Source organism: Nyctereutes procyonoides, unplaced genomic scaffold (genome assembly GCF_905146905.1).
Source record: "Nyctereutes procyonoides isolate TBG_1078 unplaced genomic scaffold, NYPRO_anot_genome, whole genome shotgun sequence".
NCBI lineage: Eukaryota > Metazoa > Chordata > Mammalia > Carnivora > Canidae > Nyctereutes > Nyctereutes procyonoides.
The window spans coordinates 28,711,553-28,730,928 of NW_026575135.1; the positions used below are offsets into that span (position 1 = coordinate 28,711,553).

The 19,376-nt window shown below is 40.7% G+C and overlaps 1 protein-coding gene across 3 annotated transcripts in view; it reads left to right on the top strand.

Moving 5' to 3' along the window:
* Positions 1 to 19,376, top strand: part of MOB3B (MOB kinase activator 3B) — a 189,800-nt gene that overhangs the window by 61,685 nt on the left and 108,739 nt on the right. For 2 of the 3 annotated variants that reach the window (XM_055302076.1, XM_055302079.1), the window contains exon 2: positions 9,319 to 9,941. In XM_055302076.1, coding sequence (XP_055158051.1) covers positions 9,524 to 9,941 — 418 coding nt within the window. In that variant the 5' untranslated portion in view covers positions 9,319 to 9,523. Of the gene's footprint in view, positions 1 to 9,075; positions 9,229 to 9,318; positions 9,942 to 19,376 lie in introns of all 3 variants that reach the window. The other variant, XM_055302078.1, reaches the window with a different exon arrangement.

Consider the following 19,376-nt stretch of genomic DNA (forward strand, 5'->3'; position numbering starts at 1 on the left):
CATTTTAGGATCAGGTGCTCAGGTCTTACAAGAAGTGAAAGAACAGACCAGGTTATGGTTGGGCTTCCTATTGCTCATGAAGCCACCTGAAACCTAATACAAGAAATCTGGATTAATAAGTATCGGACTTGACATTTGCCCAGCTTTACTATATTATCTCAGTTAACCTCAAATACACTATGATATTGGTATTAGTGCCCTCATTTGGCCATAGAGAAATTGAAGCACAAAGAGATAGTGTTTAACTGAGGAGGGTAACTAGTTAAGGTGCAGATTTTGGACTTAAGACCATATCCTTCTGACTGTAGCATTAGGGTCTAGCACAATCCTCCAGGTGGCCATATCCTTTACAATTACTTGTTTGATTCCATTTTATTTCACAGCTCTTTTTCAGTTGCTGTGGAATGTTCAGGAGTGTAGAGAGGATGGTGTCATTAACTCTTTGCCTCAGTTTTATCTCTCTCTTATCCTCTTCATCCATTTGTTTTCACCTAGGCAAATTGAAAAGCTCCCAGGCAAATGGTTGTCTCTTCTCTTTTGAGAGTTTCTGGGGTGCAGTTTGAATCCTCCAGCAGGATCACTCTAGCAGAGGTCACAGCTGAGTTATAACCTAAGGTATTATATTAAATGTAAAGCATTTTGATGTTTAAAATGAGAACCTTTTATACTCCATTCTAAAAAGTGTTTGAGGGATTCGTGGGAGGGCATACAATTTGCCCTGATATATCCACATTCATGAAGTAATATTACACTAGATTTTACTATATGCAAAAATAACTGGAACTCTCTTACAATATTAAGCTAAGTGGGTTATAAATGTTGAGGAATATTGATTGAGTTATCATCAAATCACTTAGATTACTATTTCTTTTTGCCTAAGAATTAGAAGTCTATCCAAATTAAAGCAAGAAGGAAGCATTTGATTTCTTTGTTTCCTCTTAGGAAAGGGGCTCCCATTGTCCCCTTTCCCTCACCCTGTTTTTTTTTTTTTTTTTTTTTTTTATTTATGATAGGCACACAGTGAGAGAGAGAGGCAGAGACACAGGCAGAGGGAGAAGCAGGCTCCATACACCAGAAGCCCGACGTGGGATTCGATCCTGGGTCTCCAGGATCGGCCCTGGGCCAAAGGCAGGCGCTAAACCGCTGCGCCACCCAGGGATCCCCCTCACCCTGTTTCTTACTCATAAACACATATTTGCATTGAATGGAATCATTTTCCATTACTCATGTAATTTCTTCATATTCTGTCGAAAGTTGTAGTTCCCTTTGTCACCAGTCCCCGTGTCAATATCTGCACAGTGGTTTTCCATTGATGGAATGCTTTCATAGGCAATATCTCTTTAATTTTTGCAGTAATCCTGAAAGATAAGCACCATTATCTTTTAAGACAAAACTGAGGCTCATCAAAGGAGTTTTGTCCAAAGACATAGTCAGTTAGAATCATTGTCAGCTCCTGGATCCGGGTCTTCTGACTCTAGACCACAAAGATTCAACAAGTATGTGTCTTTGGGAGTTGCGCATGACCAGGTACATAGGGCTAAGTCTTTGTTTCTCCCCTCTCTTTCCCTAAGCTCCTTAGATATGCCCTAGAAGTTCCTGTTTTTATTTTGTTTGTTTGTTGTTGTGAACTACCCATCTGTCTACAGAGGGAGTCTTAATTAAAGTTAGAGCTTTGGAGTCAACTTGGCTACTTACAAATTCTTTGACCTGGGACCAAGTTTTAATCTTGCAATGTCTCAAGTTTCTCTAAGTGCAAAATGTGGAGGATAATAATAATACCTAACTCATGAGGTTGTTACAGAAATTAAAATAGATTGAAAAGTAAGTAAATGTTAGTTATTGTTACTGTTATATAATCAGGTTGAATAGAATTTTAAGCATTCTAAGATTTCAGCAGCTGTTTGGTCTCTCAAGAATCTCTCTGTTTAAAAACTTGAATCATAATATAACTCAAAGGATAATAATGATGATAGCAGACCAGCTTACTCGGTGCCTACTGTGTTCCAGACATTTTACATATACCCTCTTGAATTATCACAGCAACCCTGTAGATACTATGCTCTTAGCTACTGGGTTATATTGCTCTAAATCTTCCTGCAGTTGTCAATTTTACCCAACTCCCCAAGCTTAAAATAGTACTCTTTTGAAAATTAAAACTGTATTTTCCAATTTCCAGTCTTCTAGCCCATTTTGTTCTCTCTACCCCCTTCACAGATCTCTTGCAGTGGTTCCAGATGTGATACATAAGTTCCCATAGTGCCAGGGATAAAAATTTTCCAGATCCTGAGACTCAAATTCATTTAAGGTGGCTAAGAGTAAATAAGTCTGTTGACAGTTACAGGAACCAACTTCCTTGAATTTGAACATTTTTCCTTTAAAGCAGAACTTTCCCAAGAAAGAATTGTCATACTCTGTCTCAAAGAGAAAGAAGGAAATGGTAATGGACAATGACCTTTATCCCAGTATCCAATAGAGATTCTGAGTGACATCACACCAGCTGGTATACACCTGTGCTTTAAAAAGTAAAAATACATTTTTTACTTGCCTTAATTTTTTCTTTTTTGGGTTAAACAATAGAAATTTATTTTTCACAGTTCTAGAGGCTGGAAGTCCTTGGTTAGGTTCTGGTAGAGCCTTCTTTCTGGCTTGCAGATAGCTGCCTTTTCACTATGTCCTCACACAGCAGAGAGAGTAAGCTCTGGTGTTTCTTCTTCTTCATGTAAAGGTACTGATTCCACCATTGGGCTCCACCACCATGATCTTCTCTGAACCTAATTACCTCCAGGCTCCATCTCTTAATACCATCACTCTGGGGATTAGAGCTTTACATATGAATTTTTGGGGCACGCATTCAGGTCACAGCAGAAGCAAAATACAAGTTAGCAATATTTGAAAGTAGGGTTATCATTGCAAATCTTACAAACATTAAAAGAATAAGGGCATATTATGAAACTTTATATCACTAAATTTGACAGATGAAATAGAAAAGTTACTTAAAAGACACAACTTTCTGAAACTGACACAAAATGAATTTAAAAATCTGAAAATAGGGGATCCCTGGGTGGCGCAGCGGTTTGGCGCCTGCCTTTGGCTCAGGGCGCGATCCTGGAGGCCCGGGATCGAATCCCATATCGGGCTCCCGGTGCATGGAGCCTGCTTCTCCCTCGGCCTGTGTCTCTGCCTCTCTCTCTCTCTCTCTGTGTGACTATCATAAATAAATAAATTTAAAAAAATCTGAAAATAGTGTAGTATATATTAAAATTAAATTATTAATTTTTAAAAATAAAAAAATCTGCTTCAATTTTTAAATTTCAGGTATTAGCTCTGTCCTTCCCTCCTTATCCTCCATCCCCCCGTTTTTAGATGCCTTATGTATTGGGTTCTCAAATCCTATGTCTTTTTTTTTTTTTTAACCATAAAAGTATTTTCTAGGTAGTCCAGAGATTTGGAAATAATAGAGCAAATGAACTTGGAGAAGTTCATTTTCCCCCTTAAAAAATTAATAAAATAATTAGGATATCTTTCATAAATATTCAGTGGGTCAGCTGAGCATTTCTTTTATAATTTTACCTTCACTATTTATTTTTAAAACTGTGGCAACGTTGGGTTTACCCTGCCCATGGTTGGATCAAAGATTTGCCATCTGCCTCATTACTGAGAATCCACGTCACTCTCTGCTGGCCTCCAGAAGGCCTATATTTAAGATAATATTATTTTCTTTAAAAAAACATTTTTTTTAAAGGCTGCATTTTCTTCAGCAGAATGTGAGTATGTGGTGAATTAAACCACACCAAATAAATCCCACCCTCTCCTATCCTTCTACTCTTTTTGCTGTTTCTCTTTGGAATGGTGAAGCTCCTACGTCTGTGGAATGGTGACTCAGTATGGATCTCTGCTGTAAGGACCAGTGCATTGATTGATCACTGCTGTTGCTGTCTCTGCAGTATACAGGGGTACATGCAATGTTTTCATCTTTGGAATACTTAACTTTCATTTTTAATGCTAGAATGTCTGCACTGGTGGCTGAATAAATAAGTGAGTGGACCAGTGAGAGTGTCAACTTGAATGGATGTTCAAGAACCAGAAAATGACAGGTCATTAGAGCCATGCAACAGGCTTCTGGGGGGCTGCACCTGCTTATACTGACTTCATCTGGCTCAGAAATAACATGGGCATTCAGAAGCTCAGAAATCATGCCAGTCTTTGAAGATTAAAATGAGGCAGCCGGGTTTTTCCCAACTAATCTAAAATGCAATGATATGGCAGCTTAAGGTTGGGGAGGTAGATTAGTTGGGAAAAAAAATAGAGCTGCTTCTCAGACAGGAATCTCTCTAATTTGGGGTTGTCTTGTGAGCAAAGATACATCTTAATGAGTAGGCAGGAATAAAATAGTACAAAAAGGCTGATGGAATCGCATTTTTAGGCATGTCCTTTACTGGAGCCTGGGAAGGTCAGGTAATATTCATTTTATTCACACACATACACACACACATTCCTCTAAGATAAAAGCCTAATCTACTTTTATTCAGTTTCTGGGGTGTCGGAGAGTTCCATATACTATTCTAGCCATAAAGAGAAAATGGTGGAAAGATGAGTGATCAGACTAGTCATTTGTCAATTCTGAGGAGCTGGAATTTTAGGTAACACATGGGAAAGGAGCAGCCCATTTGAGAGAAAAGTCGGACAGATATCTTCATCTTTCAGGAGAGATGCTTCATAGTAGCACAGCAGCTGGTAATATTGGATCTCAGTGAGTTGGCAATGAGCTTACAGAGTGAGGTGGAGTCCCCAAATAACAAGTATAGAAGGTTCTATTTGTTTTCACTTTTGTGGTTTCACTTTGATGCAAAGGGTCCTTCATTTACTGTCATCTCTTCATTCATTCAGCAAACATTCAGTGAAGTTGGCTCTGTGCCAGGCACCATCCTAGTTCCTGGGACCCTGGCAATGAAAATGCCATGGAATGTTCCACACGGGGGACATTTCTGGGGCATTTCCCTTAGCTTCCTGCAGTAAATTGCCCTGCTGGCTGGTCCTGCCAGAAGGAGTCCTCCATCCCATTGATGAGATATTGAACTTCTTTCTCCCCAACTCATATCAGCTGGTTTCTCTCTTTTCTGCCTGCCCACCCTCCTCTGCTACCAACATCTCTTTAGAGGAGGTCAGAGTTAGAGAAAATGGATCTAAGAGTGAATGGGAGAATTGCTTTCTTCCTCATCTTGGCAAGGACACTTTGAATTTTCAACTAATAAGGCAGAAGACATCAATAGGAAAAGAAAAATAAGAACTTTCCCTGCCAGGGTTGCTTAGTTACCTTGTCAACATTCCCTTGCAGCCCAGCCGAATTCTCTTTGCATATTTTTATAGTGCACATGTTTTATTGCTATAATTGATCTATTAAGCAGAAAATATGGAGAACACATGGAGCTCCTGTCAATTTTATGCTGTTTATTTGGGTTTCCATTTTTCTCTTTCCGTAAGACTTCACTCTTTATTGTCCTTTTCATTCCTAACTGGAGTAATCCCGTGAAGAAATCACATCACTGCCCACGTTGGTGCATTTAACTTTGTAACTTAAAAAACAAAAGCCAATAAACTAACCTCAAACTAGACAGCAAATTGTGGACTTTCCAAAGGCAGACACCAAGTTTTCATTAGCTCTATGTCTGTGGTGCCTAGCCTTGAGTCTGGCACATAAAAGGTCTTTAGTAAATGTCCATTGATTGAATGAGCACTTGTCTTCAGATATTTATTGAGAACCAGCATTGTAGTGAATGCTATTCATAACATAAAATTTGATTATAGCTTCCACCCAGGGGGCAAAACTTATGACTTGTTTTTCCTTTCTGGAGACTGGACAAGGACAGAGAATAACCACTGTGTTGTTGCTAGTGCTACATTTTCTTTAGCCAGAGAATCTTTTCTGTATGAGGCTGCAGCAGCATTAGCAGCATCTACATTCTGTCTGGCATTTATGGAAAATTATTCACTGCTAACCTCCTGGATTCTGGGCACTGTGCTCTCCAAATCAATCCAGATCAACAGACCAGGTGGTTGTCAGTATCTGTCAAGGCATTTGTATTCAGAACAGTGAGTTTCCCCCTCATTCTTCTTAAAAACACACACTCACACACAATTGGACTATGTTTATGAAGCACACTGTCGGCAGAACAACAAATGGAGGTTTATTTTGTCATCCGTTTACCCAGCCAGTCAGGCAGTCTTCCAATGGAGTGCTCCTCAAAGGGTATACTTCTGAGATTTTGCTAAAATGCAGACATAGATCTATTAGGTCTGAGGTGAGGCCTGAACACCTGCATTTCTAACAAGATCTCTTAGTGCCCTGATATGTCATCCATGGACAGTACATTTGGCATCACCAAGATCCCACCATAACATCTGAGAAGTACTGCTCTAACCATTTAATAAGCCCACTGTGTAAATTATGGACAGAGGTCCTGACGGGCCTCTGGGTTGGTAAGTAAGGACAGGTGGATTTCCTGTTCCCATTTCATTTCAAAACTCTTCTAGATATCTGCCTCAATACAGCATTGACACTCAAATAAAGACACAGATGCCTCTTTGTTCAGCCACTTGGTAATATGATGAAATTGTTATTACCCATCCTGGATTGCAAATGTCTTTAAACATGGTGGCCCACCCTCCAATCTATCCCATCTCCAGAGAACTTCATTCTAGATGAAAAACTTTGAGCAGAAGAGACATCCTCATGTTTGAGGATGTCAGAATGGTTAATGCTTTTGAAAAGAGCACTAGAGAAGATCAGAGTTTGTTTCCTTATCTCTAAAGTGGAGATAAAAATACCACCTGTTCTAGCTTCTTTTATAGTCCTGTTGTGAGGAGCTTTGAAATCTATACGTGAAGGAGCTTTGAAAACATAAAAATGTTCATGAGATTTTAAAGTAGCTTTAGTGAGAAAAAAAAAAAATCACATATGTTTCAGTGCCAGAATGTTCTGGGTTCAAAATTTAGCCTTACCATCTACTAATTTTGTGATTTCTGCCAAATCATTGAATCTGTTTGGGCCTCAGTTTCTTTCTGTGTTAAATGGTCATAAAAACATCCACCATGCAAGACTGTAGTGAGAACTAAAATGTTAATATATGTAAAGGATCTGGTACATAGTAGAGTTTAATAAATAGTGGCCATTAGTGGCACATTAAGGGACATGATTGAGAAATAAATCCCCAAAGATGATTTCCCTCCCTCCGGTAAACCTTTTATGTTGAGGCAAAAAGAAAGAGTGATTTTAAAGTTGGTTAAAGTTTTGAATAAATGCCCAGCCAGTTCAAGAGACTGATACCTTAAAGTTCATTATCTAACTATCTCTGGAATAAAAATCTCTAAAATTCATATAAGGTTTTAATATTTACTGAAATGTTTGTCAGCACTAGTCACTGTAGGACTTTGTGACAAAGATTTGCTATGATTATTCTGTGTCATTTACACACTGTCATCAGAAGTGCTAGAGAGTCTTTTGGTGGTGTGCACAGGAGCCTGCTAGTGGGTAGAGGAAGATTTCACACTGATGTCCATGCAAGCAGATACTCCAGTCCCTGGGGAAATGGCCAAACAAATGATACTGAGGGTCATATAAGGTGATGAAAGAAGATTGTTCTGAGAACCATGGTAACTCATGGCACCCACATTATCAGAATAACAGAACAGCAAGTCTTATTTGCTGGAGACATGAAAGGGTGGCTCTTGGGTGGTTGCTGCTTTACTGTCAGCAATTAAGCATTTGTGATACAGAGGGTCTATTGTTCTTGTTATTGTTGTTTTTAAGATTTTATTTTTTTATTTGAGAGTGTGTGTGTGACAAGGGAGGGGGCAGGTCTGGGTAAAGAGGCTTCAGAAATCAGCAGGAAAGACAGGTTGAAGGATATCACTCTTTAGAATAGAAGAGTATTGCTTTTTAGAATAGATGGTATCACCATTTACTAGGAGTCAAGAAACTGGATTTCAGTCCTAACTATGTCCATACTAGCCATGGGATGTTGCTAGGCAAGTAAATTTATCTTTTAGAGACTCAGGGATAATGATAACTACTACAAATCTACTATGAAACACACCAGGATTTTGTAGGGATCAAATGAGATAATAGAGCACTGAAGACCAAAGCTACTCTTTCCAAAATGGTAGCCATTAGCTGCATGTGGCTATTTGAATTCCAATTAGTTAAAATTCTGTAAAATGAAAAATTCAGTTCTTCAATACACTAGCCACATTTCAGGTGCTCACTAGCCTATATGGCTAGTTGGTACCATACTGGACAACAAAGATATAGAATATTTGCATTATCACAGGAAGTTTTGTTGTACACCTCTGTCTCAGAACTCTAGGGGATGACATCAGAAATGTAAAGGATGAAATATTAGAGGGTTGATCAATGCCATCATAGTTAAGGATTCTTGGAAAGAAACGAAACCCACTGAAGTGAGCTGAAGTTAAACAAGGGATTTATTTGACTAATTCAGGGAAAACATATGGATCTCAAGGGCTGTAATCACATTGAGGCTTCAAAAATAATGAACCAATTCCTAGAAGATTATTAGGAGTTCAAGAAACCACTCTCCTCACTGTTTCTCTTTTTCTCTTGACTTCTCCCTACAGCAACTTGTGCTCTTGTCTCTGTTTCTCTGCATCTCAGTGACATTTTCCTTCTCTCCCCCTCCCCCCTCCTCCTCTCCACTGCATCCTTTTTCTCCTGCCTTTCTTGTGCTTCTTTCCCCCTTCCCCTCTCTGCAAAGCAGCTTTCTTAATTGCGCTGCATGTGGTCCAAATAGGACTCAACCAGGCCTGGTTTTCACTGTTTCTCAGGAACAATGCCTGACAAAGGTTGGGCCCTGATCCCAAATTCCCAGGAGAGATATTCTTATTAGCCACCTTGGTGTGATAGCCACCCCTGCTCCAATCAGTTATATTGAGGAGCATGGGGTAGTGATTCCTCTTTTACTCAATAAAGGCAGTGGTGGGTGGGGCTGATGCTCTAAAAAGGAGCATATGTGGGATGGGGATGGGGTCTTGACTCACGTTTTCACTTTAACATTTTAGAGAGTCCATTAGTCTATGACCACACAGGAAAGGGTTGCGAAAAATTTGCCCAAGGCCATGAAGGAAAAAGTTATTTGTGTGGTATGAATCACCATTACAGACGCTGGGGGGTTTGGCGTATCCTCAACATCCTTACACCTGGATGGAAGTAAGGTACTGCCTGAAGCGACATGGAAATCAGATCTAAGCACGTGTCATTCCTTAACTACAAACTGAGTACTAATAAGACCCTTCTGTCTTCAGCCTTTAGGAAGAATCATGAGGTTCTCTTGGAAACTCTTCAAGAGGAAGATGGACAGAGCCGCTTAAAAGAGATTAAAGACTGCAGACCGCAAGACTGGGGCCAGAGGGCTGGCAGTGGAAAACCTTGCTGAGTTGTGACCTCTCACTGAAAAGTTCTAGGTGCCTTTTTGCTTCTTGCAAAAAAAAGGAAGAGAAGGAGAAGACCATGTCCATAGCTTTGAAGCAGGTGTTCAACAAGGACAAGACCTTCCGGCCCAAGAGGAAATTTGAACCTGGCACACAAAGGTTTGAGCTCCACAAACGGGCTCAGGCATCCCTCAACTCAGGCGTGGACCTGAAGGCAGCTGTGCAGCTGCCCAGTGGGGAGGACCAGAACGATTGGGTGGCAGTACATGTGGTGGACTTCTTCAATCGGATCAACCTCATCTATGGCACCATCTGTGAGTTCTGCACGGAGCAGACCTGTCCTGTGATGTCTGGGGGCCCCAAATATGAGTATCGGTGGCAGGATGACCTCAAGTACAAGAAGCCAACTGCCCTGCCAGCTCCCCAATACATGAACCTTCTTATGGATTGGATTGAGGTCCAGATCAACAATGAGGACATATTTCCGACATGTGTGGGTAAGTTCATGACCAGCTTCTTGCTTGTCTTGATGTATCTCGCAATCTCAGAAAATTTTCAGAGACTTCTTCTTGGGCCATCTTTTGATGCTTGGTAGCACCATATCAGTGTTCCCTAAATTCCACCACACCTGCCACATCTTTTTCCATATCTAAGAACCTCCTGGAAATTAAAAAAAAAAAAAAATCATTTGCTGACTACTTACAATTATTCTGTGGACCTCATACCACATACTAGGGTACACATATGACCTGCTAGGGAACATTGCCTTGGTGAAATGTTGGATTTGATCTTGCTGGCTTCCTTAGGACTAGACTCTAAACCTACCAAGTTATCCTGGTAGAATTTGCATTTTTTGGCTAATTAATCAGTTAAAGTTACGTTAACTCTGAAGCATTTATTGGTATTCATCTCTCAGGTTAGGGAATCCCAATGTGAGAATCCATGGGTTTGTTTGGGATCAAGCAATTCTGGGGAAGTAGAGATCCTGGCATTCTGTTCTACTCACTCCTGATCATTCATTATTAATTCCAGGCTGTACTGTTATGTGTAGATCCCTGTGTAAGTTGCTAGACCCACTAGGACACCGAAATGCAAATGCTTTCATTTGCTTGGTGCTCTGAGCCATAAAACCCTTCAAGGGGAAGGACCAAACCTTATCTCCCTTGTCTATTTCTTTATGCTGCTGATAATTGGATTTTCTGTGCACTGACAGGCTGAATGTAAAATTCAGGTTTGTTGTTGTTGTTGTTGTTGCTGTTGCTGTTGCTGTTTTAGGCCTGAGCCTCAGTAAGAATGAGCAATATCCTATTTCCATTCTGGTGTCTTTAGTGTCTAGCACGGTGCGTGGAAACCTTTGTGGACACTCAGAAAATATTTATGGGATGATTGAAAAAATACCTGTGCTATTGGACAGTTGTATTCAAAAGCTCTGAGATGGTTGGGATATAAAAGAAGCATTTGGAACACATTGTTGCAATCACCTCTAGATGGAATATGTGTGTCCCCATGTGGCATATGGGAAGCTGAGGTGGGGGTGTATGGAAGTAATTAAGCTAATACCAGGGGGGAAATGTATACATTGATTAGGGCAGTATGTACATCTTGAAATATTCAGCACACCAGTTTGCTCAGAATCACTGTGTTGCCTTGACTTGTCCAGCTCTCTCATGCTCTTGCTCTGTGATGTTCCTTGCTAAAGAAGGAAGTGGCCTGTGCCCTTGTGCAAAACTCCCTTGACTCACCAGCACAGGGGAAGAAGACAGGGTTCAAAAGCTCCCAGAGGCATGTAGTAGGCACCTTGAAGGGGTGGGAATTTCTTAGGCTTATATCTTGTTGTACTTATATTGACTGTCAGAAGCTTCTTTTGTTGCTAGGAGGAATTTCCCCAACTGCCAATGCTCTGTGCAGAACACATGATAGCAATAAAGATAAATAAATTTGGGCAAGGATACCTCCTCTTTCTTTCCTCTTCTGTTTCTGCTCCTTGATGCTTTGAACTCTGGGCACTTCTGTTGTCTCCAGCAGCTGTGGTTACCACATAGAATTGGTGACCAGAAATAACATCGCAGAACCACGGTGTGTTACTTGAGAGTAAGGAAGTTTCTGGCAGTCTGCTTGGAAACTAGGACATCATAGATGGTTTTAAACTTTACTTGTAGGAAGTCACAGATGCCGCCATATCCCCCAGAATAATTGGCTTTGCTGTCCTTTTCCAGACATTTCCTTAGCCATTCAGTGGTCTTGCAGAATATACTCACCTGGTTGGAATCCTCTTTCAGCTCTTCCCAACTTTTGCTCCATAGTTCATAGTTCTGAGAGATCTTAATCGGTGCACCATGATTTTTTTTTTGTCCATGGAAAATAAGTTGGGAACTGCTTAGTGAAAATAATTTCTTTACTACAGGACTTCTAATATGCTAATGTGCATTATAAATCTCCAAGAAAGAAATACTTCAGTATGTAGTATTTCCTAATTCGAACCTGTGTCTTTCTTTCTTTCTTTTTTTTTGAAGCACCATTAGCATCTTTTGGGGAAATGTTAACCTATATAAGTTAGAGTTGTCAAACATTTGCTTGTATCAGAATTATGTGGATCTTCTGTTCAAAAGGCAAAGTCTTTGGCCTCTCCCCCGAACAACTAAATCAGAATCTCTTAGATGAGACCTAAGAATCTGCACTTGTAATAAGCACCTGCCACTCCTCTGTTTATTTTAACTGCCCAGAATATTCTTCATTCTGAAACAGTCTTTTTTTTTAATTTTTTTTATTTATTTATGATAGTCACAGAGAGAGAGAGAGAGAGGGAGAGGGAGAGAGAGAGAGAGAGAGAGAGGCAGAGACACAGGCAGAGGGAGAAGCAGGCTCCATGCACCGGGAGCCCGACGTGGGATTCGATCCCGGGTCTCCAGGATCACGCCCTGGGCCAAAGGCAGGCGCTAAACCGCTGCGCCACCCAGGGATCCCGAAACAGTCTATTTCTTATCTCTCTGATTTATCCGTCTTGTTTTCTCCTTCCGGAATCCCCTGTCTTCTCTGACTAGTGAATTCCTTAAGCATCACTTATACTCTGTCCTCTGTGAAGGCTTCCACCCATTAGGATGTAAACTCCTTAAGTTATGGAATGTCTTTTATTCGTTTGAATATTCTAGCACTAATTCGGGTCTTGGTGCTTTACAAGTTGTTAAATGGATGGATGGATGAATCACTGTATGGAAAGATGGAGGAAAAAATAATCTTTATAAAGTCCCAACACGTCTGTGGTGCTGGTGATCAAAAGTTAAACAGAACCTCTGAATCCCTTTATCACCATCCTCATTATATCCTGCACCTTGCCTTCACAGAGATTAATTTTGTCTGTTTAATTTTTCCAGTGTGAAATGTTAGGGGTCAGTAAAAACCATCACCATCCGTTACCCTAAAGGTCTTCATCAGCATCCTGCTTACCTCTGTCATTTGCCCTGGGATGATATTGTTGCTATCTTTTAAAAAACTTGTCTTTAGGAGCCACTTACTTTCTCTGTTAGAATTCATTTCCTCCTCTTCTTCCTCCCCCTGATTCCAGCCTACTTATCTTCTTTTTGATCTTTGTTCTGCCGTGAGTCATTATCATGGAAATGATCAAGATGTCTGTCAGGATAAAGTAAAAGAAGAATTCTCTGCAAAACAGCAGACCCCCGGTGGATGAGAAATGGGAAGTTCTGCTTAGCATTATGGCTTTGAATCCCAGGCATATTTCTGTGTTCTTCCCTGGGAGTTGGGAGGGGTTCAGACTTCACCTCCTCCCCACTGTGATCCAAGGAAATAGGACTGGAAAATACTGACAGATGTGAGGACTTCACCCTCAGGTATTAAAGCATATAAACAGCTGTTGATCTCTGCCATTGAAACATGGGGGAAAGAAAAGCTTTCATCTGTTCCTTGATCCTAGTTTAACTAGGAGACCTATACTATTTCGAAGTCTAGCATTCTCAGTTGGGAGCATACCGAACAGATGTGGCTCCCTTGTGAACCATAGTCTCCTCCACTCCCCCCTTGATCCCCTCCAGCTTCCTTTGTGAAAAAGTCAACAGATGTCCCTGTGAAAGCTTCTAAGACAGCAGTAACTTCAGAAGCACAGGCCACCTCCTCTTCCATTGTATTTCTTCAACCACTTTTAGAGATAACAACAGAAAAATAGCCTTCTTCTTTATTCTATTGCTTGTCTAGTGAATAATAATTTTTATGTTCTAGCCTTCAGCTTCTCTGTTTTTCTCTTATGTAATAGGATGTAATATCTTCGTTTTAACACTAGGAAAAAAAAATGAGTGGAAAACTTAGAGCTCCTCCAACTCATGTTTTTAAAAAGTCTCTGAACAGGAGGAATAAGAACGTTTAAAAATTAATTATATGATCTCACCTACCTTTATGGTTTTAGAATAGATGGGTGTCAGGAAAGGAAAGCGAGAAAGGCGAGGGAGGGGACTCAACATCTATAGAGCCTGCTAAGTGCCAGTGTTAATCTTTCTTAATTCTTGCAATAACTCAGTTAATTAAACATTCCATTTTACCAGTGAGAATGCTGACACTTAAACAAGCTAAGGGGCTTTCCCAAGGTTGTACAGCTAATAAGTCATTTAGAAGTTAGAGTTTGAGCTCAAGAGTGGTGAAAAATCTATGCCCTTGTCTCCCACTACCATTCATATCATCAGTCATTATTTTGCAAATTTTCCTTCACAGGGCTAAAGATTTCTCAATCAGTGGTTCTAGGAGGTTGTCTAAGATGGATAAAATTTTACATAATTTGATTTTGTTATAACTTTTAAGGAAATAGTTCTTTTTTGGATTTCGTTTTATTTTGGTTTTGTTTGCTCCTATTTAAAAAATCACCTCTGAAAGATGCCTGGGTGGCTCAGTGATTGGGCGTCTGCCTTTGGCTCAGGTCCTGATCCCTGGGGTCCTGGGATCGGTCAGAATGGAGCTCCCTGCGGGGAGCCTGCTCCTCCCTCTGCTGGTGTCTCTGCCTCTCTCTGTGTGTTACTCATGAATAGATGTATAGAATCTTTTTTTTTTTAAATTTTTTTTTAATTTTTATTTATTTATTTATGATAGTCACACACACACAGAGAGAGAGAGAGAGGCAGAGACACAGGCAGAGGGAGAAGCAGGCTCCATGCACCAGGAACCCGACGTGGGATTCGATCCCGGGTCTCCAGGATCGCGCCCTGGGCCAAAGGCAGGCGCTAAACCGCTGCGCCACCCAGGGATCCCAGATGTATAGAATCTTAAAAAAAAAAAATCATCTGAGAAGTGCCTGATGTGTGTGTCCAGGCACTATAACTGTTTCCATGTTCCATTCCAAGATCGGAGAAGGGATGACTTAGCTCATGAAAACAGTTTGTGGACTTGCAACGACCTGTTATTACAGTTCATTCATTCATTTATTGATTCATTCATTCAATAAATACTTGTCAAACACCTGCTCAGAAGCAGGCCCTTTTTATAAAAGACACTGAGAGAGCAAGGTAGAGTTCATGTCCTTGAGCAGCTTCTATAATGTCCAGAATGTCTGGTTGCTCTGTATGGTTTTCTGAAATAAGTAGTTTGTGTAGTGGTCAAGTGCATTGTGGAAATAGCTGCATCCCTTTGGCAACTTTTCTCATGAAGCTACAGCTGAGTTTCATCCTCTCTCAAAATATTGTGGCCAGGAAACATGAGACTATAAAAATGTCCGTGGGGAGAGCTTTTCAGACATGAAGTGTCAGGGAACTGAGTTTATAATTACCCAGTAAATTTTAACTTTTTATTTTTTATTGTATGTCTCCCTCATTTTTTGGTTTTGATATAAATCTGTATAACACTGCCAAGACAGAACATACATCCACAAAATGTATTTACAGTGTGGTAGAACTAGCGCTGGACTTGAAACAGAGACTTGAATTTATTCAACTAGTTCTGCCATCACAAGGTGTTAGGTGACTTGGTAAACACATAACTTCTGAGCTTAAATTTCTCTGTTTGTAAACTGACCATTGTAATTTGATCTCACAGGGCTGTTGTAAGGATAAAAGGAAGAAATGAATAGAAACCCAGACCAGAGCCATAATGATCCTAGAGTGGTGCTGAGAAACAAATGTGTTCATTGCTTCTCTCTCTCTGCATATATTTCCACATAACTATCAACCAAAATTCATGGAGACCAGTAGGCAATTTCTGAACAGTATCCCTAGAAAAATAAAATGCACTATAAAAGACTCAACAAGATTTTTAAAAATTAGCAGTCTCCATTACTGAATTGCTCTATCATGGGGTTGTAAATACTGGAGGTTGTTGTCTCTTAAAGACTTTGGAAATTTTTGATGTTTTTTAAGAAACTAGAGCAAATCCTGGTTTTGGGGATGAATACCTAACTATTTAGTAGGGAAAAAGCTATTTGTTTGGGTCTTCTCACTTGTTTTTCAGAAGTTTGAGTACTAGACCTGCCCATGTCCAGTGTTAAATCAGCTAACGTCAGCAGAGGGTGGGTACAGGTTAGCAGAGAAGACAGGAGATAGCCTACCAGTCACATCTGGGACAAGCTACTCAATAAAATCACTGTTAGGCAACGGTAGTGGGAGACAAGGATATTATTTGATCTCTCGAGGATGGGGAAAGGATCCTTAGGCAGCCTAGTGCCAAGAATGGAGCTCCCATGAGCTAGCAAGTTTTCCCAAGGCTCTGGAAACACGATTTGCCCTTAGGATCTAAGAGACTGTTTGGCTTTCTAAGAATTTACTAGTTGGGAGGATATAATAAAGCTGCCATCTTTTGGACAGGTACTGCCCTAAACACTTTACCTATATTATGTCCTTTAAAGTGTAAAACAACTCTCTAAGGCACATAGTATGATTTCAATTTCACAGATAAAAAATATTAAGTAACTTGGCCAGGGTAACACAGGCAGAGCTAGGATTCAGACCCAGGGTGGCCTAGCTCTAAAGCCCATGGTCTCAGCTACTCCCAACATCTCGTGTGTATGCTATACTTACCTCAGAATCAACATCACCCTTGATTTACCCCTGTCTGTTGCATCAGATGTTAAGTCCTTTCTGGAAAAAGTCCTAAGACAAACCCAACAGTCACAGCAAGGGATGAAAATAGACAGGGTCCTGCATCTGATACAAATTGTAGGGATCCCTGGGTGGCGCAGTGGTTTGGCACCTGCCTTTGGCCCGGGGCGCAATCCTGGAGACCCGGGGTCGAATCCCGCGTCGGGCTCCCTGCATGGAGCCTGCTTCTCCCTCTGCCTGTGTCTCTGCCTCTCTGTCTCTCTCTGTGTGACTATCATGAATAAATAAGTAAAATCTTTTAAAAAAAAATTGTACTGGGTCCTTAAGATTTTACTCATTTGAGAGAGAGAGAGAGAGAGCATGAGCAGGGGGAGGAGCAGAGGGAGAGGAACAAGCAGACTCCACACTGAGTGTGGAGCCCAAAGTGGGGCTTGACCCCAGGACCCTGAGATCAAGATCTGAGCTGAAATCAAGAGTTGGATGCTTAACCAACTGAGCCACCAAGTGCCCCTAGTTCTGTTCTTTTTAATAACTTGCCTCCTCTTGGGCGCTTGGGTAGCTTGATTTAGCAACCGACTCTTGGTTTCAGCTCAGATCATGATCTTGCAGGTTGTGAGAGTGAGCCCCACATTGGGCTCTATGCTCTGCATGGAGTCTGCTTCAGATTCTCTCTCCCTCCTGCTCACTCTCTTAAATAAATAAGTAAGTAAATAAGTAAGTAAATAAATAAATAAATTGTAAAAAGAACTTGCCTCCTTTAGGTTCTGTGCTACCCAAGTTTGTTCAGTTGTATGTTGAAAACATGCAGACATAGCTGAATTCACTCTCCCATACCCCCACTGGCTACTGGAGAATTGGTGGTCTATTGTGGATGATTACAGTTACCTGCCTTGTTAACTCAATACTACAGTGACTTGGTGGCTCCGTTAACGAGGACAGTCTTAAATAACCACCCCCACTGAACAAATCCCAAGAGATACCTCTGAAAAATGGTGAGTGCCTCTATATGATAAGAAGCAGAGAAGAAGGGAAGTAGATACAGGGAATCAGACAACCTAGAGACTGCCCTAAGGTAAGGCTAATTACCTGCTGTCCCAACCTGCACTGAGTTCTCCATTACCTATGCTATGTAATTTTAATGGGCCAGATCTCAGGTGACAAGTTGTTACATCTCAGCATCAGTCAGGAAGGGAAAGGGGATATGTGATATTCAGTGGAAAATGGGGATGAAAAACAAAAGCTGTAAAGGGGGGGGCATCTGTTGCTTCAACTCGGTTGGTGATTATAGACATGGCATCCCTTTTTAGCCATTGAAGGTTATGCTGTGGAGGTCAGTGCTGCATGGAGAAGCAGGCCAGCTCAGAGCCGTGATATAGGGATGTGGAAATATATCTGGAAGTTCAATGAGACGGACAAAAGTGACTCAACCACTTGTCTAGAACAGAGTATGGAGTTGGAAGGAACAGTTGTATAAGCCACTTGAAGTGAGGATGAGACCCCTAAGCATGTAGTGGAATTCCCAACTGACTTGTACAGAGAGAACAGGGTCACTTATCTGAGCAGGTCACATCAACAGAGCCCTGACACCAGAGCCCTTCCTCCTACCCTCCTGACCAGGGTATAGATACTTAAATAATGTCATTTTGAAGGGAGATCCAGTTTTTGGCCTGCCATAAATCTGTGTGTAGGGAGAGATTCACTAGCTTCTCCTTTAAAATACCTTGTAGGTCTAGGGACATATGTTGTCTGTAATGCCTCTGTAGACAGGACCTTTCTGTTGTTTTATCTTTAATAACTCATGCTAAATGCATAGTGTAAGTGATAATTCTATCCATGTTTTCCTTCGCATGATCATCTTTTCTATTAAGTCTTTTCTAATAAAATGGATGCTCTGGGAAAATGAGCCAGTCTGGAGCAGGAAGTGGAGAAGCAGTAAAAAGGAACAAAAGCATTAGTGTCTAATAGATGTGACTTTGAATCCCAGTAACCAACTTTTACTAGCAAATTTTCAGTTTCTCTACACTTGTTTCTTCATCTATAAAATGCGTGTAACAGTACCTACTTCGTGGGATTGCTGAGGGTATTAAGTAACATGCTACGTTTCAAACACTTAGCTCAGTGTTGGATATGCTTTAAATGTTAGTATCAGTGTGATGAGATAGACTCGTCAGGTGAATTGAAGTGAAAAAGGAAAGAACCTAGGATAAAAATCCATTAGTTCTATCAGACATTTGACTGTGGAGTTGATCATCCATGTTCCTTTCCTCTTTTGCTACATTTTGTGGAACCAGTAGAAGAAAATGTAAACCTTCAATGGGATGAGATTAACTTTGCTTGGCCTTGACAGCCAGAGCCAGGAACAGGTCCACAGTAGAATTTTAGAAGATAATTCACATGCTCAGCATATGGGTCTGCACCAAGCCAATCCCACCTTCTTGTTTCTGCCATAGGGTGTAGCCCTCTGTACTAAGTGGAAACCTGGAGAACTAATTACTGCTAATTACTGCTACTGCAAGTGTAGATCTCTATTGATTGATGCCATGTAGTTCATATTGCAGAACAAATGTATTCCTAAAAAATATGAAGGAGTTGAAATTTTTGTCATTTGGCTAATATTTTCCTTTCTCAGAGAAAGTTCAATATTTAAAGAAAGCTTGTCAAAAAATGTGACTACCTCTTCAGTGGTGTGTCTAATTGATTCTTAGTGCATGCCCCTGGAAATGAAAGTGTTTGTTTTCACGGAGAGAACAAAATGAATTGTTAGTTTTCTCACAGGAAAAGGAGAAATCATTCTTCAAAAGAAGCTGTAGATTTTGGTGTTTCTGCATCATTCAGCCCAGGATCTCGAGAGTGGAGAGGAGGATGATATAAGGGAGAAGCTCCAGCCCACTGCAGTGTGTTTGTTTT